Source organism: Vulpes vulpes, chromosome 4 (genome assembly GCF_048418805.1).
Source record: "Vulpes vulpes isolate BD-2025 chromosome 4, VulVul3, whole genome shotgun sequence".
Lineage (NCBI taxonomy): Eukaryota > Metazoa > Chordata > Mammalia > Carnivora > Canidae > Vulpes > Vulpes vulpes.
This window is the reverse complement of record NC_132783.1, coordinates 146,179,676-146,197,731: the sequence shown is the minus strand read 5'-3', so window position 1 is coordinate 146,197,731 and position 18,056 is coordinate 146,179,676. Positions and strand designations below refer to the sequence as shown.

At 47.2% G+C, this 18,056-nt stretch overlaps 1 protein-coding gene across 1 annotated transcript in view; it reads left to right on the top strand.

Annotated features, from left to right (window-relative positions):
- Positions 1-18,056, top strand: part of FBXL7 (F-box and leucine rich repeat protein 7) — a 352,261-nt gene that overhangs the window by 86,743 nt on the left and 247,462 nt on the right. Inside the window, exon 2 of the mRNA XM_072757222.1 lies at positions 2,251-2,340. Within this exon, the coding sequence (XP_072613323.1) occupies positions 2,251-2,340 (90 nt within the window). The remainder of the gene's footprint in view (positions 1-2,250; positions 2,341-18,056) is intronic.

Sequence of the window (18,056 nt, the reverse complement as noted above, 5' to 3'; positions counted from 1 at the left end):
GTTGATTTGGATTTTATGGACTTTCTTGCTTCTGTGTTGATTTGTTTGACTCGTTACGTTGTTTTGGTGTCATTGTTGAGCCCGAGGCAGAGCCTTTGGAGTCTATTTCTCGCTTTCCCGTTCACGCATCACCGAGTATCGGTGGACGAAAGACGACTGACGCCGCCAGGAGCGCGTCGGGCCGTGTGAGAACGAGTGTTGGCATCACTCAGGCCTGGGGGGCCGTGTATCGGACTCGCAGGATCACAGCGTTTGAGCTGCGGGGGCCGCTCAGCGCCGCCGTCCCCCCAACGTGTGGACACAGCCTGGGGGGGGGGGGCGAGAGGCCGAGCTCCAAGCTGCTCCCGTCGTTCCCAACGTTCGGACAAATCCCGGGGGCTCGTGAAGCGGAGCCCACCTGCGCCTTCTGCCCCGCGTTGACAGGTGCGTGCACTGCGCCAAGCTGGGCTGCGGCACCGCCGGGCTCACGTCCCTCAGCTCCACGTAAGAGCTGCCGTCCAACCCGTTGAAGCAGGAGGAGCTCCTGTGTCGTACAGGTGGACGGTCATCACATCGGGTCTCGGTTGCCACGTGACACGTGACCGCGAGCCTGTAGTAGCTTAGCGCCAGGTACCTTTATTATCCCACAGTGTCCGGGGTGGGAGTCCTGGGCCCGGGTCAGCTGGGCGTTTGGCTGTGGGCCCCACAGAGCTGTAATCAAGACCCGGCCAGCGCGGTGCCCTCGCCCGAGGCGTGGGTCTTCCACGCTCACGTGGGTGTTGACCACATTCACTCCTTGCCGCCGCACAACTCACAGCTGCTTGCTTCTTCAGGCCTGGGGGCGAGGGGGGGCGTCTCTTTCCTCTGGACTCTTGGAGACAGGCGAGAGCTTACCTATTTAGGCCAGGCCCACCCAGGATAATCTCCCTTTTGATGAAAGTCAGCCGATTAGGGAATTAACTGCGATTGCAAACCCCCTCACTATTGCCTATTCTGTTGCTCAGGGGCAACGTCCCTGGAGGGAGCAGACCACCAGCTTCGTCTGTTCAAGGGGCTGCAAAAAAATACCGCAGACTAGTGGCTTACAACAACAGAAATTTGATTCTTGCAGTTCTGGAGTCTGAAAAGTCCAAGACCAAGGGGTCTGCTGAGAGCCGGCTTCCTGGCTCACAGGTGGCTGTCCCGCCCGTGTCTTCCTGCGTGGACGGGCCGAGGGGGCTCCCTGGGGCCTCTTCTGCTACAGCACTCGTCCCGTTCGTGAGGGCTGCTCCTCCTGCCCTAATCTCCTTCCGGAGGTCCCCCCTCCTAATGCCATCCCACTGGGGATGCACTTTTGAGACGCCTTCAGGGGCAGGGAGGGGACACATTGAACCTGCAGCAGGTGCCGTGGGCGTGGACTTCGAACTCGCCTTGCGAGGCGGCGAGTCCGGCTCCTATTTGCAGACCTCCGTGTGACACGTTGAGACTGCTGAGCAGCGTCCGAGCAAGTGTTCCCATTAGCAGTTGCAAGAGTAGAAACTCCGCCGTCAGCTGAAGTGAGACGGTCGGCACCAGGGGTTTGCAGCCTGGGCACGACTGACGTTCCTGCTGGTAACTCTTTCCCGTGGGCGCCGTCCTGTGTGCTGCACGGTGCCAGCCAGCGCCCGCCTCTGCCCACCCAGGTGCCGGAGGACACCCTCCCCGCTGCGGTAACTAATGGAACCAGACATTGCCCGATGCCCCTTTGAGGGGGAAACATCCTTGCCTGGTAACTACTGTATTAGGTGCATAAGTGGGGGTTTTGTTTGTTGGTTTGTTCGTTTTTTTAAAGAAGAACCTATTAAAGCAGCGAATTTGGTTTTCGAGGTGATACATACAACTGCCTGGAGTCAGCGGGTTCTTAGTATTTGGATGATGCCTCGCCCTTAGGTGTGCTTTTGTCCTGCACCGCGACACGTGTAGGTTAGAGTCGCAGATAAAGAATTGATACTGTAGATGCGTTTCCCACGCGTCCTTTCTCACCCACACGATGCCAGAGCGAGATCACGCTACCGAACGTTTTATGGTCTCGTCCGAGTTCGTGGTCGAGCTGCACTACCACGGGCTTCGGTGCCACTCTTACGTGGGCCAGACGTGCAACACATAAGGCGAGAAACCTAACCGACTCCATCCTGGGGACCGTGGCTCCCTTCGTGGAAGCAGGTGGTGCGGCGTGGGGCGGGGCAGAGCGGCAGGCGCGGTCCAGTTCTGAAGTCACAAAACTCAAAAGCTGCTCATTCCTGTCCTCTCCAGGCAAAGGCAGCTCAAGCATCTCATCCGACGTGAGTTCAAGTACAGATCACACGCCGACCCAAGCCCAGAAGAATGTGGCTACCAGTGAAGGTAGGCATCTGGTCTTCATTATCTCTCTCCCTGGGTTCACGGCGCAGGCTATTTTTGGAAGACAAATAAAACGTGTGAGTCTCAGTTCTGTTCTACTGAGTGGGAGCAGAGGAGATTCTTAAAAATGAGGAGGCAAAGGGTTTCCCAAGTTTCGTTTCGGTGGTTGTGCTGTTGTTATCTGATAAAAGGGCTTTGGTAGGTTGCAAGGGCTGTTATTTGGTGGAAATGCAATAGGCTGACTTTTGGGGGGTTTTCAGGAGGTTGCCCGTCCTGTGTCTCAGTGTGCAAAACGCTGTGATCGTAAAATTCCTGTGCTGTCACTAGAGGTTCCTGCAGGAGCTTTCGAAGCAGGCAGACTCGGGATTCAGGGTTTTGACAACGGGCAGGTCACGGTCATGTGATTTGTAGAACTTGAAGTAGCCAATATGTGGGGGTAGGAAGCGACGTCTGTTTGATTATTTAAAGAATACGTGGAAAACCCTGCTTCTCGGGACAAAGATCGGCTCTGCTGAGACTCCTGATACAGAGTTTCACTCCATGTCGTAATACAGGTTGGAATTACTTGCTTTGCCTACAGTCCAGAAGCTTCCGTGTTATTACTCGTGGGCGTGCGGACGTCACCGTTCCTTGCGGTAGTTGTTTGCTGGAACGTTGACCCAGTTGTGGAATCAGTCGTTTTTATTTTCACGGGAAACGCAATTAAGGGAGTTCTTTCCTGAAAAGAGAGCTCCGTTTAAGCGAAGTGCTGAATGCGGGTCCAGCGTAGGACCTCGACGCGGGTCCCGTGGGGCCCCCAGTGGGAGGTGGGCGCGGATTCTCGTGACACCGTGCAGAGCCCATGGCTCAGAGCGTGCGGCGTGCAGGGTGCATGTGGAGGGGCGCGTCCATGCTCTGTGTGCTCCGTGGTGGCAACGCCGGGACGCGTACCCGGGACGTGACGTTGGCCATCTCGGTGCGTGGTGGCCCTTGATCTGCGTGGCCGCGTGCCCATGTGTGTGTCTCCTCTTGGACATCCTTGGGGGGTGTCAAGCAGACTTTCACAACTGGGTTGGATTCCCCGGGGCCTCGTGCCCTGGCGTTGTTTTGCCAGCATTGTAAGGCGAACAGATTGGGGTCTTCCCCTCCGTGCTGCGAAGCCCCCGATCGGGATCCAGCCTTAATTTTCTGCCTGTTAATTCCAACTTGAGCACTAGGTCATTCTTGAAATTCAGGTCCGGTGATGTGCAAGTCGGGTAAATGGATTCTAGACGTCTGCTCTTGAGGCCTCTTTCGGAGGAGTGCAAGTCCCTTCGCTGTAACTTAGTTACGAAGCTCTCCTCAGAGATCTGTGGTTTTGGGGGCAAACGCTTCTTTCCACCTTGATTCTGGTCACTCTGGTCATAGTCACAGTTCAGCTAATTCGAGTGGCTGTGGAAATAGCTAAAAGCACGTTGGATAATCCCTCTGCATTTCCCTCTCCAGACTGAAGTCCTCCTATGATTGTCTTTTCCTTCTCAAAACCAGAAAATACAAAACCGTGTGGGCCGAGTTGCAGGGTTGGGAGGGGACTGTGGGCTTCACGCACCGCAGGGATTTAAAATTTTCATTTTCTTCTGCTTTTCCTTTCGATGAAAGGCTCAGCCAGTGTTTTATACATTTTTGTCACAATGCATTTTCTAGCATTCTAGAAAAATGGGAAAATACGATGTTCATGTGGAACAGAAATTTAATAACCGGGCTAAATAACAGGGGATTTTTTTTTTTCCGACTCTTAAATGGAAGAACCGCGTCTCTGTGAGCGAGGCAATCTGTATTTTTGTGTGTCTGCAAAACTCAGCGTCTTTGACTGTTTGTATATATGAATCCGGTTTGCTACTGTTTTTTTCATCAATGGAACTAAAAAATATTTCTTAAATGAGTTAGGTGTGGGTTTTACTTCCATGAGAACGTGTCTGTGAAGTGTTGGCTGCAGAGCGGTCTCGGTAGCCGCCCGGCTTTCGGGGGGGTGAGCAGCCAGCACTCGGCTTGTCGCCGCGCAGGTGCCGGGTCTGGTGGGCCCGCGAGGGGACAGGAAGGCCCTTGCGCCCTGGAGCCAGCTGAGGACCCATGAGCGCTTGCGTCCCTGTGCGTCTGGAACTGTGGGACCTCGGGGGTTAAGCGATGGTCCCAGACGAGTGACGGGCTCTCCAGGAGCGGGTGGACCGCCGTGGCTTCCTCGGGCTCCTTGACCCTCCTCGGAGGGCTCCTCACCCCTGAACATCAGCGTTGTCCCCTTGGAGAAATGCAGGCTGAGCCACGCAGGTTTCCGAAGACCAGCGACAGGGAGAGGGGGGTGCTGGGGCCCGCAGGCTGGGCACGTCGGGGTGGCCACGACCTCCTCCCTGCTGCAGGTGGGGCCCCCGGGGAAGCAGCTGCGTGCCCAGCCGTGGGGTGTCCTGCTGCGGGGGCCCCAGCCCCACAGTGGGGTCGTGCGAGCCTTCCTTGGATCCCTGGGCCGTGGGTGTTGAGCGGCAGGGCCCGGCACGGCCCGCAGACCTGCGGTGACCTGCTCCTGGAGGGGCCGCGCCGCCTCTGGGGAAGCCCTGGCCGTTGGGCCTCGGGAGGCAGGGGCCCCAGGGCCTGAGGGCGTCGCCAGCGTCCCTGCACCACCACAGCTCACAGCCCGGCGTGCTGTCCGTCAGGGGATCCATGCTCCAGGGACCCGAGGGGGTGCACCCGCTGGTTTCTCAGAACCTTTTCTTTTTAAGCTTTTCCTGGAGAGTCTGCAGCCTCTGCTTGGACATCAGGTTCTCGGCAACCACGCCTGATTGATGGCCAAGGCCTCAGTCACACTTACGGCATCTAATGAGTGTAAGGACTTAGGCCCCTGCTGTCGTCCTGATGGCCCCACTCATCGGCTTTGGGTCCTAAGGCTGTCCCCTAGGCCCGTGGGCACAGCTGGGGATACGGTTTGGTTTCCATCCAACGGACGATGGGATTTTCTTACCTAAGTGGCAGCGTCCCGTTCCAACCCCACTCCAAGGTCCCGTGCCAAAGCTTCGTGCATCTTCCTTCGGTGAGCCCTGAAGCCACACCTCTTTTAAGGCGTTGGCAGCTCTGGTTGCAGAGCAGAGGTAGGCTTTTAAGGCATTCCCCTTGATAAATGGTAGACGCTCTCTTTAAAGCCCATTATACGTCTTGTGACAGTTTAAGTTCCTGATTTCCTGACACTGTAGGGGGTTTGGGTTCAAGTGCAGAAAGCTGGAAACGTTCCATTTTTCCTCAACGAAATCTGCATTCCGGCGTCGTAAGCCACAGCTTAATTCTTTCCAGTTGTGTCGCTCTTCTTTCTGTTACGCTTTTTTTTTTTGTCTTTCTCATCCACGGGGTGTTGAAGGAACAGCCTTTGACCTTCCGCTATGAAAGTCACGTCCAGCCCGTGGCTAGAACGGAGCACACGGCAGCCAGCCCGAAACCGAGTCCGTTGGATTGGGTTGGGTCATGAGGCCGCTTCCTAGAAATCGTAAGCTCAGCCCGGCCTTCGTCTTTCTGAGAACAGGGTTATGAGGATGTGGCTTGACTGGTGGCATCTCAACAACTCCCACTTCTCTTGGGCCTGGGGAAGGTGACGCAGTTGGTTCAGAGGCCAGATGTAACTGGCTGCTGAGGAGTCCGCTCCATCCAGCTGCTCTTTAAACATATTCAGGTTCAGATACTGAACCCACTGACAGCACAATTTATAGGTGTGATGGCTTATAAATGCCGTTATCAAGCGGGCCAAATATGGAATCATAGGATTTTTAGAGCTACAAAGGCCTTGGCAACTTTTCTGACCTAATACGCTCGTTTTACAAAGAAGTCCCTGCGGGCACAGAGAAATAAAGAGATTTGCTCAATATTACACACCTAATAAATTGCCGAGCCGGAGTTTGACACCGTGTTGTTTCAGCGAGCGATGGTCAATTCGGGGGGGGGGGGGGGGGGGGGATGCATAACCTTTGAAAAAAGTCGTTGCCCTCTAAGTGGGAAGCCGCTTAATGCTGTCGTGTCCCTCTGGTTGCTCGCTGCCTGTTTTGAGCCGGTTGCAGAGCGGAGGGAGGCTGTTCGGGAGAGTTTAAGGTGAGAAACACTGGGTTCAAACAGAAAAAAGTACTTTCGACGGGAGGAGAGGATCTACTTCGACCGGTAAAAGGATCTCAACCCACTTACATAGGTCAGCTTCTCACCTGGAGATGGCAACACTGCTTTTAAGTTAGCCCGTGATTATAAAAATGGCCTTTTCATAAATGGGTTCAATACCGTTTTGGGGAATCTCCCATTTAATTAACTCCCTGAAGGAAATCGACTTCAAAATGTTTCATTTGAGCTACGAGTGAAATGAGTTGACACGTAAAGGATTCCTTCCACCGTACCTAAAATCACCACTTTATTTATACAGTCGTGGGTTAACGTGTTTTCAGTGCCCAAATTAGACCAATCCCAAAGGGAGGTATTTTGAAAATGCCCAGGAATCGGGCTTTGTTTTATTCCCTTTGTCTTCCGTTATTATTTTCATTCTGCCTCTCGAACAAAATCCAGTGAGTCACTCGGGAAGGGAAAGATGATGCTTTTAATTCAGGGTAGATGTCATTTCCCTAAACAAAAGCCTTTCGACCATCCAGCGAATTCCACACACATTTTTGGGATACCTGTTATTTCACGCTGCTCCTCGCGCTCTCAGGAGGATTAATCGTTCAGCTGTTCCACTGTCACATTGGTCTTGCGAAGACGTGTAGATGTTTCATTTGGCAGATGACAAGAGGGAGACTGGGAAAGCATCAGCGTGGCCCAGAGTCCTGGAAGATCAGCAAAAGGCAAAGATGGTTATGAGCTCTGAATTCTGAGTAAGATTTTTTTTTTCCTGATGCTTGTTTTGTAATTGTCGTTAGAACTACTAAGAATTTCATGCTAATCATGCTTATAAACATTTATATCAAAATATATTTCAGGAGCCCTTACGAGAAGTACCTTTTGAAAAGCCAGTCCATAACTGTGTTTAGATTGTCAGTATTACACATGGAAGTGTGGTCTGTGTATAATCTAGAAATTTACTTTTATTTATTTATTTATTTTTTTATTTTTCCCTTTCTCTTTTATATATATTTATTTTTTTATTGGTGTTCAATTTGCCAACATATAGAATAACACCCAGGGTTCATCCCGCCAAGTGCCCCCCTCAGTGCCCGTCACCCAGTCACCCCCACCCCCCACCCTCCTCCCCTTCCACCACCCCTAGTTCGTTTCCCAGAATTCTTAGTTATTGAAAGCAAAAGTAGATATTCCAAGCTGCCTTTTTCACTGAACCGTTGAAGGGTTAGTTTGCTGGTTTTCCCAACTGTGTCCTTAATACGCTGCGTCAGACAGACTCAGGGTTTTAAATTGATATTTAAATTAATCATGATATGGGATCTCTAGTGCGCGTTCTCTAGGAGTAGTGATGGTTACATCACTCCTGCTGCTTTAAGGCTGAGCCAAGCGGTTATTCTTCAACTGGAAACGCACACAGGTGGGAGATACCGGTCGTAGAGCATGTGCCTGGGGAGACCGGAATTATGCCTCCAAGCCGTCCTTCACCATCCAGTGGACCTCAGTCCACGACAGAAGAGGATAAAAACATACAACGTAGGAAGAGGAATAAAAAGTAAAGAAGTGGAGCTGGTAAATGGCACGGAAAAAAGCCTCTTTAAAAACAGCGACAAAGTGACATCTATTCCAACTGGAAGGGTGGTGGAGGGCGGTCACGGGCGGGAGAGATGCCAAAATCAGAAATGTGCTGTCCCAGGGACTGGGAGCTTTGACCCAGTCTGTGAAGAAGGTGATGACCGATTATTATAAAGATTCGTTTGCCTTCAGAAATTAAATTTCAAACATAACCATTGCCGAAAACTTCGGGATCATTTAGGAGAACCGTACAAGGCCTTAACTGTTGAGGCTTAATGTGTTTTGGTAATTAAATTAACAAGTCACCGCTTCATGACCAAGTTTCTAACTACTGCCTAATTATAAGTCAGGTGACTTTTGAAAAACTGCACCAATTATATTGGGTGATTTGAGCATATTATAGATTTAATGTGCCCAATTTAATAAAGAAGTCAAATTTACATCTGAGGATTAGTTTGAGCAGTGGAAAACTCATCAGCTTGGTCTCCACAAAATTGTCTTATAAGCCTAAAAATGTGTAATGAAACCCTAAATACCATCTCAGACTCAAGAACTAAGTTTAATTTCTTAAGGGAATTATCTTCCAAAATGAATCATCCAGAATGGCAGAAATGTCTTTTAATAGGCTCAGAAGGAAATTAGGTTTCTGTGTGTGAGTGTGTGAGTGCGTGTTCAAAGGTGTCTTAAAGTGATGCTTCACTGAGACACCCAGAGCCCGTCAGTGCCTTTAAGGAGAGGAGTTAGGAGAGAAAACACTCGACCTTTGGCGTTCTCGTCCCGTGTGTAAAGTCCTTCCGTGTTTTCCTCTCACCTCCATTCCGTCATTCGCCATAGACGCTCAGTACATAATCGATGTATTTCATTCTGGTTCCTCTAAACACAACCGAGCGTACTTGCGGCGAGGGCTGGGATCATTTCTAAGGTATCAGTAACCCAGTAACGTAATTCAGTGGAAATGTAGGAACGGGCGTAATCTCGGTTCAGGTGCATTTGCTTAGGCTCGCGTGGGGGGCCACCGGGTGTGCGCCAGCCACAGGTGGGTAGCTCGGAGAATGGCTCCTTTCCCAGATGTGGTTTCTTCTCCTTGAAGAACTTCCAGAACTAATTTTGGGTGTCCCTCAATGGATTTAGGTGGGGCATCCGTCACTCTGTCGCCTTAAGCGGGCATCTCTCACCGTATTGCCGTTAGCTCTTCGGCTCCCCACAGAATTTGGTTTTATGGCGGGATCCCCTGCTGCCAGGACCTTAGCAATGGCGGGGGGTGGGGGGTCAGCACTACGCGTCAGGCCAGTAGCGATCGGGGGGCACGACAGCTGGTCTAGACAGGTGCCGTGGTTGGGGGAACTAGGGAGAGAGTCGTGGGCTGGAGCAGCCGGGAAGGGCGTCATGGGAGCTGGGCCTTGGCTTCCCCTGTGTGGACAGAGGCGGGAAGGTGGCGGCTGTGTGGAGTCTGGAAAGCTCCATCGGGGCCCATGTGGGAGAGGGGGAGGCTCCTGAAGACGCGGCCCCCGGAGCGTTGAGTGCACTCGCAGGGCTGTGCACTTCAGTCTCCCGCTAACATAGTGGCCCCGGGGGCTGCGCGTTGTCCGTACTGCATCGGGGCGGGTAGGCCCGCGCTGTGACACTACAGCCACCGCCTTTCTTCGGGGTATTGGGAGGCTTTTACGCTAAAAGGCGGACTCCGGAGCTCATGGAAGGCAAACGGGCATGTGGAAGGGGCTTGGGACCAACATCTTAGGAAGAATAACCTGATATTGGAAATACTTGCCCTTTACGGTCATGGACACAGTCTGACCCTAAAATCAGGTTAACGTGTCTGTTTACTTCCTCTTTGAGTAGGAAATAACTTCCTGAGGATACACTCACTTCCTCAGGAAGTCCCAGGCTTCCCAAGGCGGTTGGGCTGATTAGCAAATAATGAGAGAAAAGCCCTTTAGCTCTCTAAGTGTGTTCCTTTAGATCCCATGTATTTAAAAACGTAGAGAATCCCCATTACGGAGGGAATAATATACAAGTAATGGAGATATCACTTGTGATCTTTAAGAGGAGATCGAGGAATTGTTATCAGGAAGCAGAGAGCAGTCCAGTTTGTCATAGTGAGTGTAACTGGGGAGCTTTAGTTGTTTGTGACTCTGCTGCCTCCACGATGGGGCACCTCCTGCTGCCGCTGCCACCTGCTACCTGGACGGCGTCTGTTCTTCAAAGAGCTGTGTGTGGGCTCCACAGAACCAGATTCCTCTGCACTGGGGAGAGATTCTGAGCTGTACAGGAAGGAGACGCAGCAGGTATCTGGGAGATTGAAGAAGGAGATTAGATGGGAAGAAGAGATGGTGGAACTGGGGGGATGTTCTTTTTTTCTTTTCTTTTTTTTTTTTTTTAAGTAGACCCCATGTCCAGCATGAGCCCAACATGAGGCTTGAACTCTCCACCCTGAGATCAAGGGTTGGACTCTCACCTGTCTGAGCGACTCGGGTATCCCTGGGAGATGTTCTCACATCATGGGTGGTAGTGGCTTCCCAGGGGACACTTTCCTGTGTCCCTAAAAATCCTTAGTCGATCTTTACTAAACTCACAAAGGGCTTGGAGGGAGGGGATTTCCTCTAGAAATCAGGGAAGGGCTGAATTTTGAGACTGTCCACTTGACTTACGCAGAGACAGCAAAGCCAACTGATGAAAAGTCCATCAGTTAACACTTCCTCACTATTGCAGTTTGCACAAATGGAAGCATCCCATTATGCTTATATTGTGTTGTGTGCGATGATATTCTAGATAACATATTCACTTTCACATTAACTTTTTTTATAAATTTATTTTTTATTGGTGTTCAATTCGCCAACACACAGAATAACACCCAGTGCTCATCCCGTCAAGTGCCCCCCTCAGTGCCCATCACCCAGTCACCCCCAGCCCCTGTCCTCCTCCCCTTCCACCACCCCTAGTTCGTTTCCCAGAGTTAGGAGTCTCTCATGTGCCGTCTCCCTTTCTGATATTTCCCACTCATTTATGTATACAATGGGATATTCCTCAGCCAGTAGAAACGACAAATACCCATCATTTGCTTCGACGTGGATGGACCTGGAGGGTATGATGCTGAGTGAAATAAGTCAATCGGAGAAGGACAAACATCATATGGTCTCATTCATTTGGGGAATATAAAAAATAGTGAAAGTGAATAAAGGGGAAAGGAAGAAAAATAACTTTTTTTTTTAAAGTCTGATCACCAACTCACATTGTTCCCATTATCGATAATTATTATTCTCTTCTTGATGCTTGATTTTTCACAACTTCTTTTAGGGAAAACCTTAAAGCATCTCATTTGTCCTTCCAGCACTGTCCTCCAGACTATTAAAACACCCCCAATTTCTGGCCTCAGAAGAATGTTGCAGGTCCATTTGCTTTTGTTGTTCCTGCCCAAGATATGGAATCAGTCATGCCCAATGGGATTTTTTTGTTAATGGGGTAACATTTCAAGATGTAAATATAGGAATAAAGCAAAGGATTCCTGCTGCTATGGGCTCACTTTTGATAAAGTTGGACCTGGAGAACGTGTGTTTTTAAGGTACCAGCACACATTGATTTCGTCAATCTATAATATGTGTGTTATACATCCTTGTACTATGCTTATACTCTAGTGATATGAGATCTCACTTGCCACTAAGACTTTCTTCTATTCAGCAACCAAAGATGTAACTGAAGTTGGGCCCTCTCCATCAGATCTTCACAAGTGCCCAGACATGCCCGATGGGAGCAGTGACGAGCAATAGGCTACCGCTCCGTCGGGGTAGCCGCTGCGTGAGTTACGTGCTTGCTTTCCACCGGTCGCTCCACAGGGTCCCTCCTGCAATTGCTTGACTCCTTCAAGGAAGGAGCTGTGTTGTACCCCCCTTTGTAGGCCAAGGGGCTACCACAGTGATTGCCATTCAATAAACATTTGAAAAATGTTTATTAAGTGAATGAATGGATTCTTACTCAGATTCTAAAAAAGGAAGAGCCCCCTAGATTGATTTTCCCACTTATGGTCACGAAGACTGTGACATCGAAAGCTGGGCAAATCCAGGGCAATATACGAGAGATACAGTTAATTTTTAGAAAAAAGAATAACGCCATGCCGTAGGAAAACGAAGCAAATCATAGGACTGTTAGCCATTGATTTGCTTTTAGTTGTCTTTTGTGTTATGGGAACAAACAGCTTCTCTAAGCAGCATAGACACGTCAGAAGGAGGGAGATATTTGGAACAGAAGATATCTCTGGTTTCTACGTTTTCATTTGTTTCGACATTTTTAAGCCGAAAGAAAGTTTGGTGTCTATCGAATGTTAGCTCTCTAAATAACCAGTTTCTATCAGAAAATTTTTTAACATCTTAGATCGCTAAATGAGATAAACTTAGAAATACAGAGCTGTAGAGCTGTTCAGCCTCGATACATCAATTTTAAGGGCAGAGGAAAAATATTCCCTACCCCTAGCCAATTTAATTTTATTAAACCTCTTTTTAATCTTTTTAAACCTCAATACATTGAATCATTTCAATTCTTCATTTACTGATATCTCAAAGTATCAAATTAGAGCCTGTGGTTCTTTGATGAAACTAGAGAAGTAAGTTTCATTTTATTGGCATAAAGTACGGCTAAATTGGCCAGTTAATAAATGTGTTCAGGGTTTTTTTTTTTTCTTTTCTTTTCTTTTCTTTTTTTTTTTTTTTTTTTTTTGAGGGGGCTGGTGGTTCACTGACTTGTTATGAAGAAATGTTACGGAATGCATTCCTAAAGAAGAAAATAATGTTGTTTTTTCCCCTTTTAAAAACGCATTATCCTAGAACCAACCTTGACCTCAGATTGTCTTTTGCAAACTATATTCTATTTTGTAGAAAGTGGGAAACTGTAAAGTTCATGTTTTGTTTAGCTGGGTTGGAACCGATCAGTACAGAGATTAGGGAATGATCTCATTCAATCTCAGAGATCTACAAAGAGCTAAATTCTGGTAATGGGTGCATTTGGCAAATGAAGTGGGGGTTGAACCCTGCATTTAATATGAATGAGAAGGGGAATCAAAAAGCTGTGCGACAAAAAAATGCTCCTAATTTTTTTTTTTTACTCCCCATTTATGGGTGATACAAGTTACTTACCCTTAATTTTCTTCTCTGCAAACCGGGAATAATAATATTCTCTCCTTCATGTGTTGGTTATGAGGAGTAAATTCAAAAACTGTATGCGGTGTGACTCCCTGTGCGTATTATCTGGTCTCGTTTCAGCAGCTTACTCACCGCCACTCGCTGTGAGTTCTGTATCTGACCTTGTTCAGGGACAGGAAGACGTTATATGGAAAAAATCACCCTTAAATGAATTCACCATAATTGCAGTGGAAATCCCAGTAGGATTTTAATTTTGAAACTTGACCAAACTCTACTTTCTTTACCTGGAAGAGTAAATCCAGCATCTCTAAGTACCTACCATATGTGGACACTGAATTCAGTTCAACGACACGTCTGACGTTATGTATGTTGAGTTACTCATGTGTGTTGAACTCATTTGTCGAGTGAATCCATGTACGTATGAGGACATCCAGAAAAGTGTTGGAATCGAGTGATGAGAGTAACATTTCCTAGCGTCATGAAAATGCATCATACATTTATTAATACTTAAGAAGCGTGGTGTGGTGGGGCTTGGTGGAATGGAACAGGGTTCAGGGTGGAGCTAGTCGTACGTGGGAATTTAGGGTATGATGAAGGTGGCGTCCTGCGTGGACAGGGAGAGAAGCCGTGTCAACACATCCTAACAGGAAAATCAGCCTCTGATTTTAGAGAAAAGGAACAGGGACAACCTAATGCGTTCCCGATGCCAAAATAAATTCTGGACGGATGAAAGACTTAAATGTTCAGATTAAACGTAGATGAATTGTTTTACCATCTCAAGGTAGAAGAGCCTCTTAAAGCGTGAAAACAGAAGCTGTCATAAAGCTGGAGAAGGCCACCTGCGCGTGTGGGCAAGTGCGGCCAGAGGAGGGAGGAAGATCTCTCCGTTGTCAAATATGTTTGGCTTTTCAGTGAGCAAGATTCAGCCCCCCTCGCTTTTTATTGCTGGACTTCTCGAGGCTGTTGATGTGTTAGTGTATGTTGTTAATTTTCAAGTAGTAGATTTTATTCCACAAACTTTTTTTTTTTTTTTTTTTTTTTTTAATCCTTAACAACCCGGAAATGTGATACGTGTGAATCGAGAGCCTTACAATATGTGTACACGCTTCGGCCTAGGGATTTCACACTAGGAAATCTTAAAAAATCTGCATTTTAATTGGAGATTAATTTGAGTTTCTGAATTTTTATAATGTAAAAACCTTGGTAAAATATTTCATGGAGACATTTATGTGTCAAAGACCTGCTTAGGTATTAAAAACATATCGACAATGTTTCCTGATACGGGAAAATAGTTAAGAGAAATGCATATTATGAGGCATTTCCTGGGAATTCCACAAATAGTGTTATACTTGAAGAGGAGAAAGACCGAGAGGACATGTTTCAGGGTGTCACGAATGATTATCACTGAGTGAATTATAGATTATTTTTATTTTGTGTGTTTTCCAATATTGTCTGACTTCCTGTGGCACAGAGGTAATTAACAAGCTGGTTCTTCAAAAACAAAAACAAAAACAAAAAACAAAAAAAACCAAGCTGGTTCTTTTTTAAGAGCCGAAAACGTCTCTTTCGCTAGTTGCTTTTGGAATTTGGTTGAATGTGATATGACAAAAGTTTCAGTTATTTTATTTTTTTCATGATTAAGATTTGTGGATAAAAATTGACCTTGCTGGTTCTTATCCCCGTTACCTCAATATGTATTCAGCACCCAGCAGGGCAATGATTGCTTGCTTTCATGGTTTGCCTTATAATCAATTTTAAAAGACTTTCCCTAAACTTCAGAACTTGAAACTTAAAACTTCTTTCCATTAGTTGAATGTATTTCCGAGACAAATTTTCTCTTTTCTATCATTTATGGAGTGAGGCATATCCAATATCTTGCATATATTCTGATTCATTCTGTATTCATTTACTCAGTGATGTTTTCACTCCCCAAAGTATAGTGAATGCCAGGTGCTGTGGCTGGGGAATGAGAACTCCTTGGTGAGCCAAATAGACACAGATCTGACCTTCTGGATTTTTTTGTCTTACGAGGACACAAATATTATAGAAAAATACATTATAAAAATAAATCATTAAAAATAAATTATATTCTAAGAATGCCTAGAAGTAAAAATTTAAGCCAAAGCCTGAATGATGGCCAGGAATTAGCAAGGTAAAGATGTAGGTGACACTGGGGAGGTGTGATGGCGGGTGAGTGGAGTCCTGGTCCTCTATAATTGTGTAACAAATAACCCTAAAACAATGCATAAGTTTCCTGTTGCTGCTGTAACAAAGTACCACTAATTTAGCAGATTCAGGTAACAGAAATCTATTACCTTATAGTTCTGAAGGTCAGAGGCTCCAAATGAGTGTCCAGCGACTATAATCGAGGTGCTGGTGTGGCTCTGCTTCTCTGGAAGCTCCGGGGGAGAATCCATTCCTTGCTTTATTCAGTCTTGGCTCATGGTCCCTCCATCAGCCGAGCCAGCACCGTAACATTCCGAATCTCTCTCTCCCTCTGACTCTGATCCTCTGTTTCCCTCCTGGAAGGATTACTTTGCATCCACCCAGATATTCCAGAATAATCCCGCCATCCCAAGATCTGTAACTTATTCACATCCACAGAGTTCCTGTTATTATGTAGTATCTCCAAGTTTCTCGGGAGTAGGACATGGATGTCTTTGGGGAAGCGTTATTTTGCCTTTGACATTTATTTACTTGAAACACCAACCATTTTATTATATGTCACTTTTTTTTTTTTCCAATGCGAAACTTGGGTGGGGTTTGGGTGTAATTCTTCTGTTTGTGTAGTGTGGACTGAGGTCACTGGTGGTATTTTGTTGGTGGATAGGCTGGACTACAAGGGCAACAGTGTGTGTTTGCACCTTGCCTAGGATGGCTTGACTGTCAGTTGGAGAGCCTACAGGCGACCTCTCTAGCAGGACGGTTTCAGAGCATCCGGACTCCTTACATCGTTGCTTAAGGTTCCAGAAAGAGTATTTCAAGAGACAGGAAGTGGAAGGGGAGGTGGGTGGGGAGATGGGGCAACTGGGTGATGGCATTAAGGAGGGCACTTGATGGAGTGAGTACTGGGTGTTACGTGAACTGACGAATCACTAAATTCTACCTCTGAAACTGATAATATATTAATTACATTGAATTTAAATTAAAAAGATATTTTTAAAAAAGAAAGAGAGAGACAGGAATTGGAAGCTGCCAGTTTCTTAAGGCCTGGATTCAGAAGGTAACACCTCTTCGCTTCTGCCCTATTGTATCGGTCACATCTTCGCGGAGCCACCGAGATCTGAGGGTGGGGACCTTGACTCCACCATGTCATGTGCGCACGTTGATATATTTGCAGCTACTTTTAATCAATATGGTGGATGGGTAGTGGTGCAAGATTCCACAAAGAGGGATGAAACGTGAGAAAGTCTTAGGGCTTCTCTGAACAATGGCTTGTGTGTATGTGTAACCTAATGACAGAGGAGAGGTGACTGGAGGAGTAGGACCTTGTAGACCACATCAGGTTTGGGTTCATTCTAAGTAAGGAGGAGCCCCCGAGGACTTCGAGCAGGGACAGATCCTGGCTGTGGGCGGTGGGGGAAGCCCATGAGAGGTCAGTCGTGGCCGCCTCGGAAATAACAGTACGTGGGACTAGTGTGGTTCAGACTCCTGTTCAGCCACAGCTCTCTCGTAGCGTATGGCCGAGGAGTGGGGTAGTGTGGTCAGTGATGCCTGTGAACTCCTTGTCGCTTTGAGGTCAATACAGAAATTGAGAATTAGAGAAATTGAGAAATTAGAATCCTTTGTGACCGCCTGACGTGCCGCGGCACCCAGAGGGATGAGCATGGGCTTGTATTTGCTATGTCTGCTTTTTGTTTTTGCTTTCGACTTTTATTTTTTCTTTTCATTTTTGTCTCATTTTAGTATTGATTTTGAATTCGAAACTTGAAAATAATGCTGGTATTTTCCAACCATCTCACCTTCCTGGATTGCTAGAACACATCTTATACCTTTCCTTTGTGTCTCTCTTGGGCGTCCTGGACCCTCCTCCTGGGACAGAAACACCTACAACTACCTGTGCTGGATTTCTTAAGACTCATTTCGATTTGCTCCTGTGACATGTGACTGCCGAGGGCTGGCACAGAGCTGTTCTGCGACGTTCTGCGGACGTCCCTGACACCACTGCTCTTTCATAGCATCTTGCCAGTATTTGTTTGTCATACTTGCATCTGAATTAAGTTTTCCCCAGTTGCATTAGCCATGTAAGCCTCCTTGCTCACGGGGACAGGGGCCAATTTGTGGTTGGCAAATGCTAGAAAACATAGATTAAAGCAAGGAATCCTTTAAAAATTAATATGTGGGCTGTAAATGGTTTCATTAACTCAAAACATATTTATTTGTTTTCTAGTCCTTTGAAGTTTGGTCAGAACCTTCTGTTTGAGTATGTGGCTACTGATTGGAGTTCTGCAGTGTGTTTTCTTGCATGGGTCACGGAAAAGCAGATCTTTTATAATTTTTGGTGTTGTTGCCTTTCAATTTGGTAGGATGAAATCCGCTTTTATTTTCTCAAAAGTAACAGATCTAGTAGGAAGGGGAGGACTACGATATGGAAACGTTACGTCACGTAGTTAATCAGAAAGCCACAGATTTTAAATTAGAAATAGTGCATTTTCATTATGGAAATAGGGGCAAGATGCAGAAATGGTCCATTTTTGCAAGTACCGAACGCATGGATGACGCAGCCTTACGTCTTGGCAGAGAGAAGAGATACGTGTGATGGTCTCTCGGCTCCTCAACTGTTCTGATTCTCATTCTGCTAATTAAGAGCAGTTGATACATTTAGATACTCCTTACTGATAGTTTTATATTTCAGAAACTAGAAAAAGTAATGATGAGAAAGCAAATAAAATTAAAAAAAATCAATTTTAGTACATGTGCTGCCGAAGC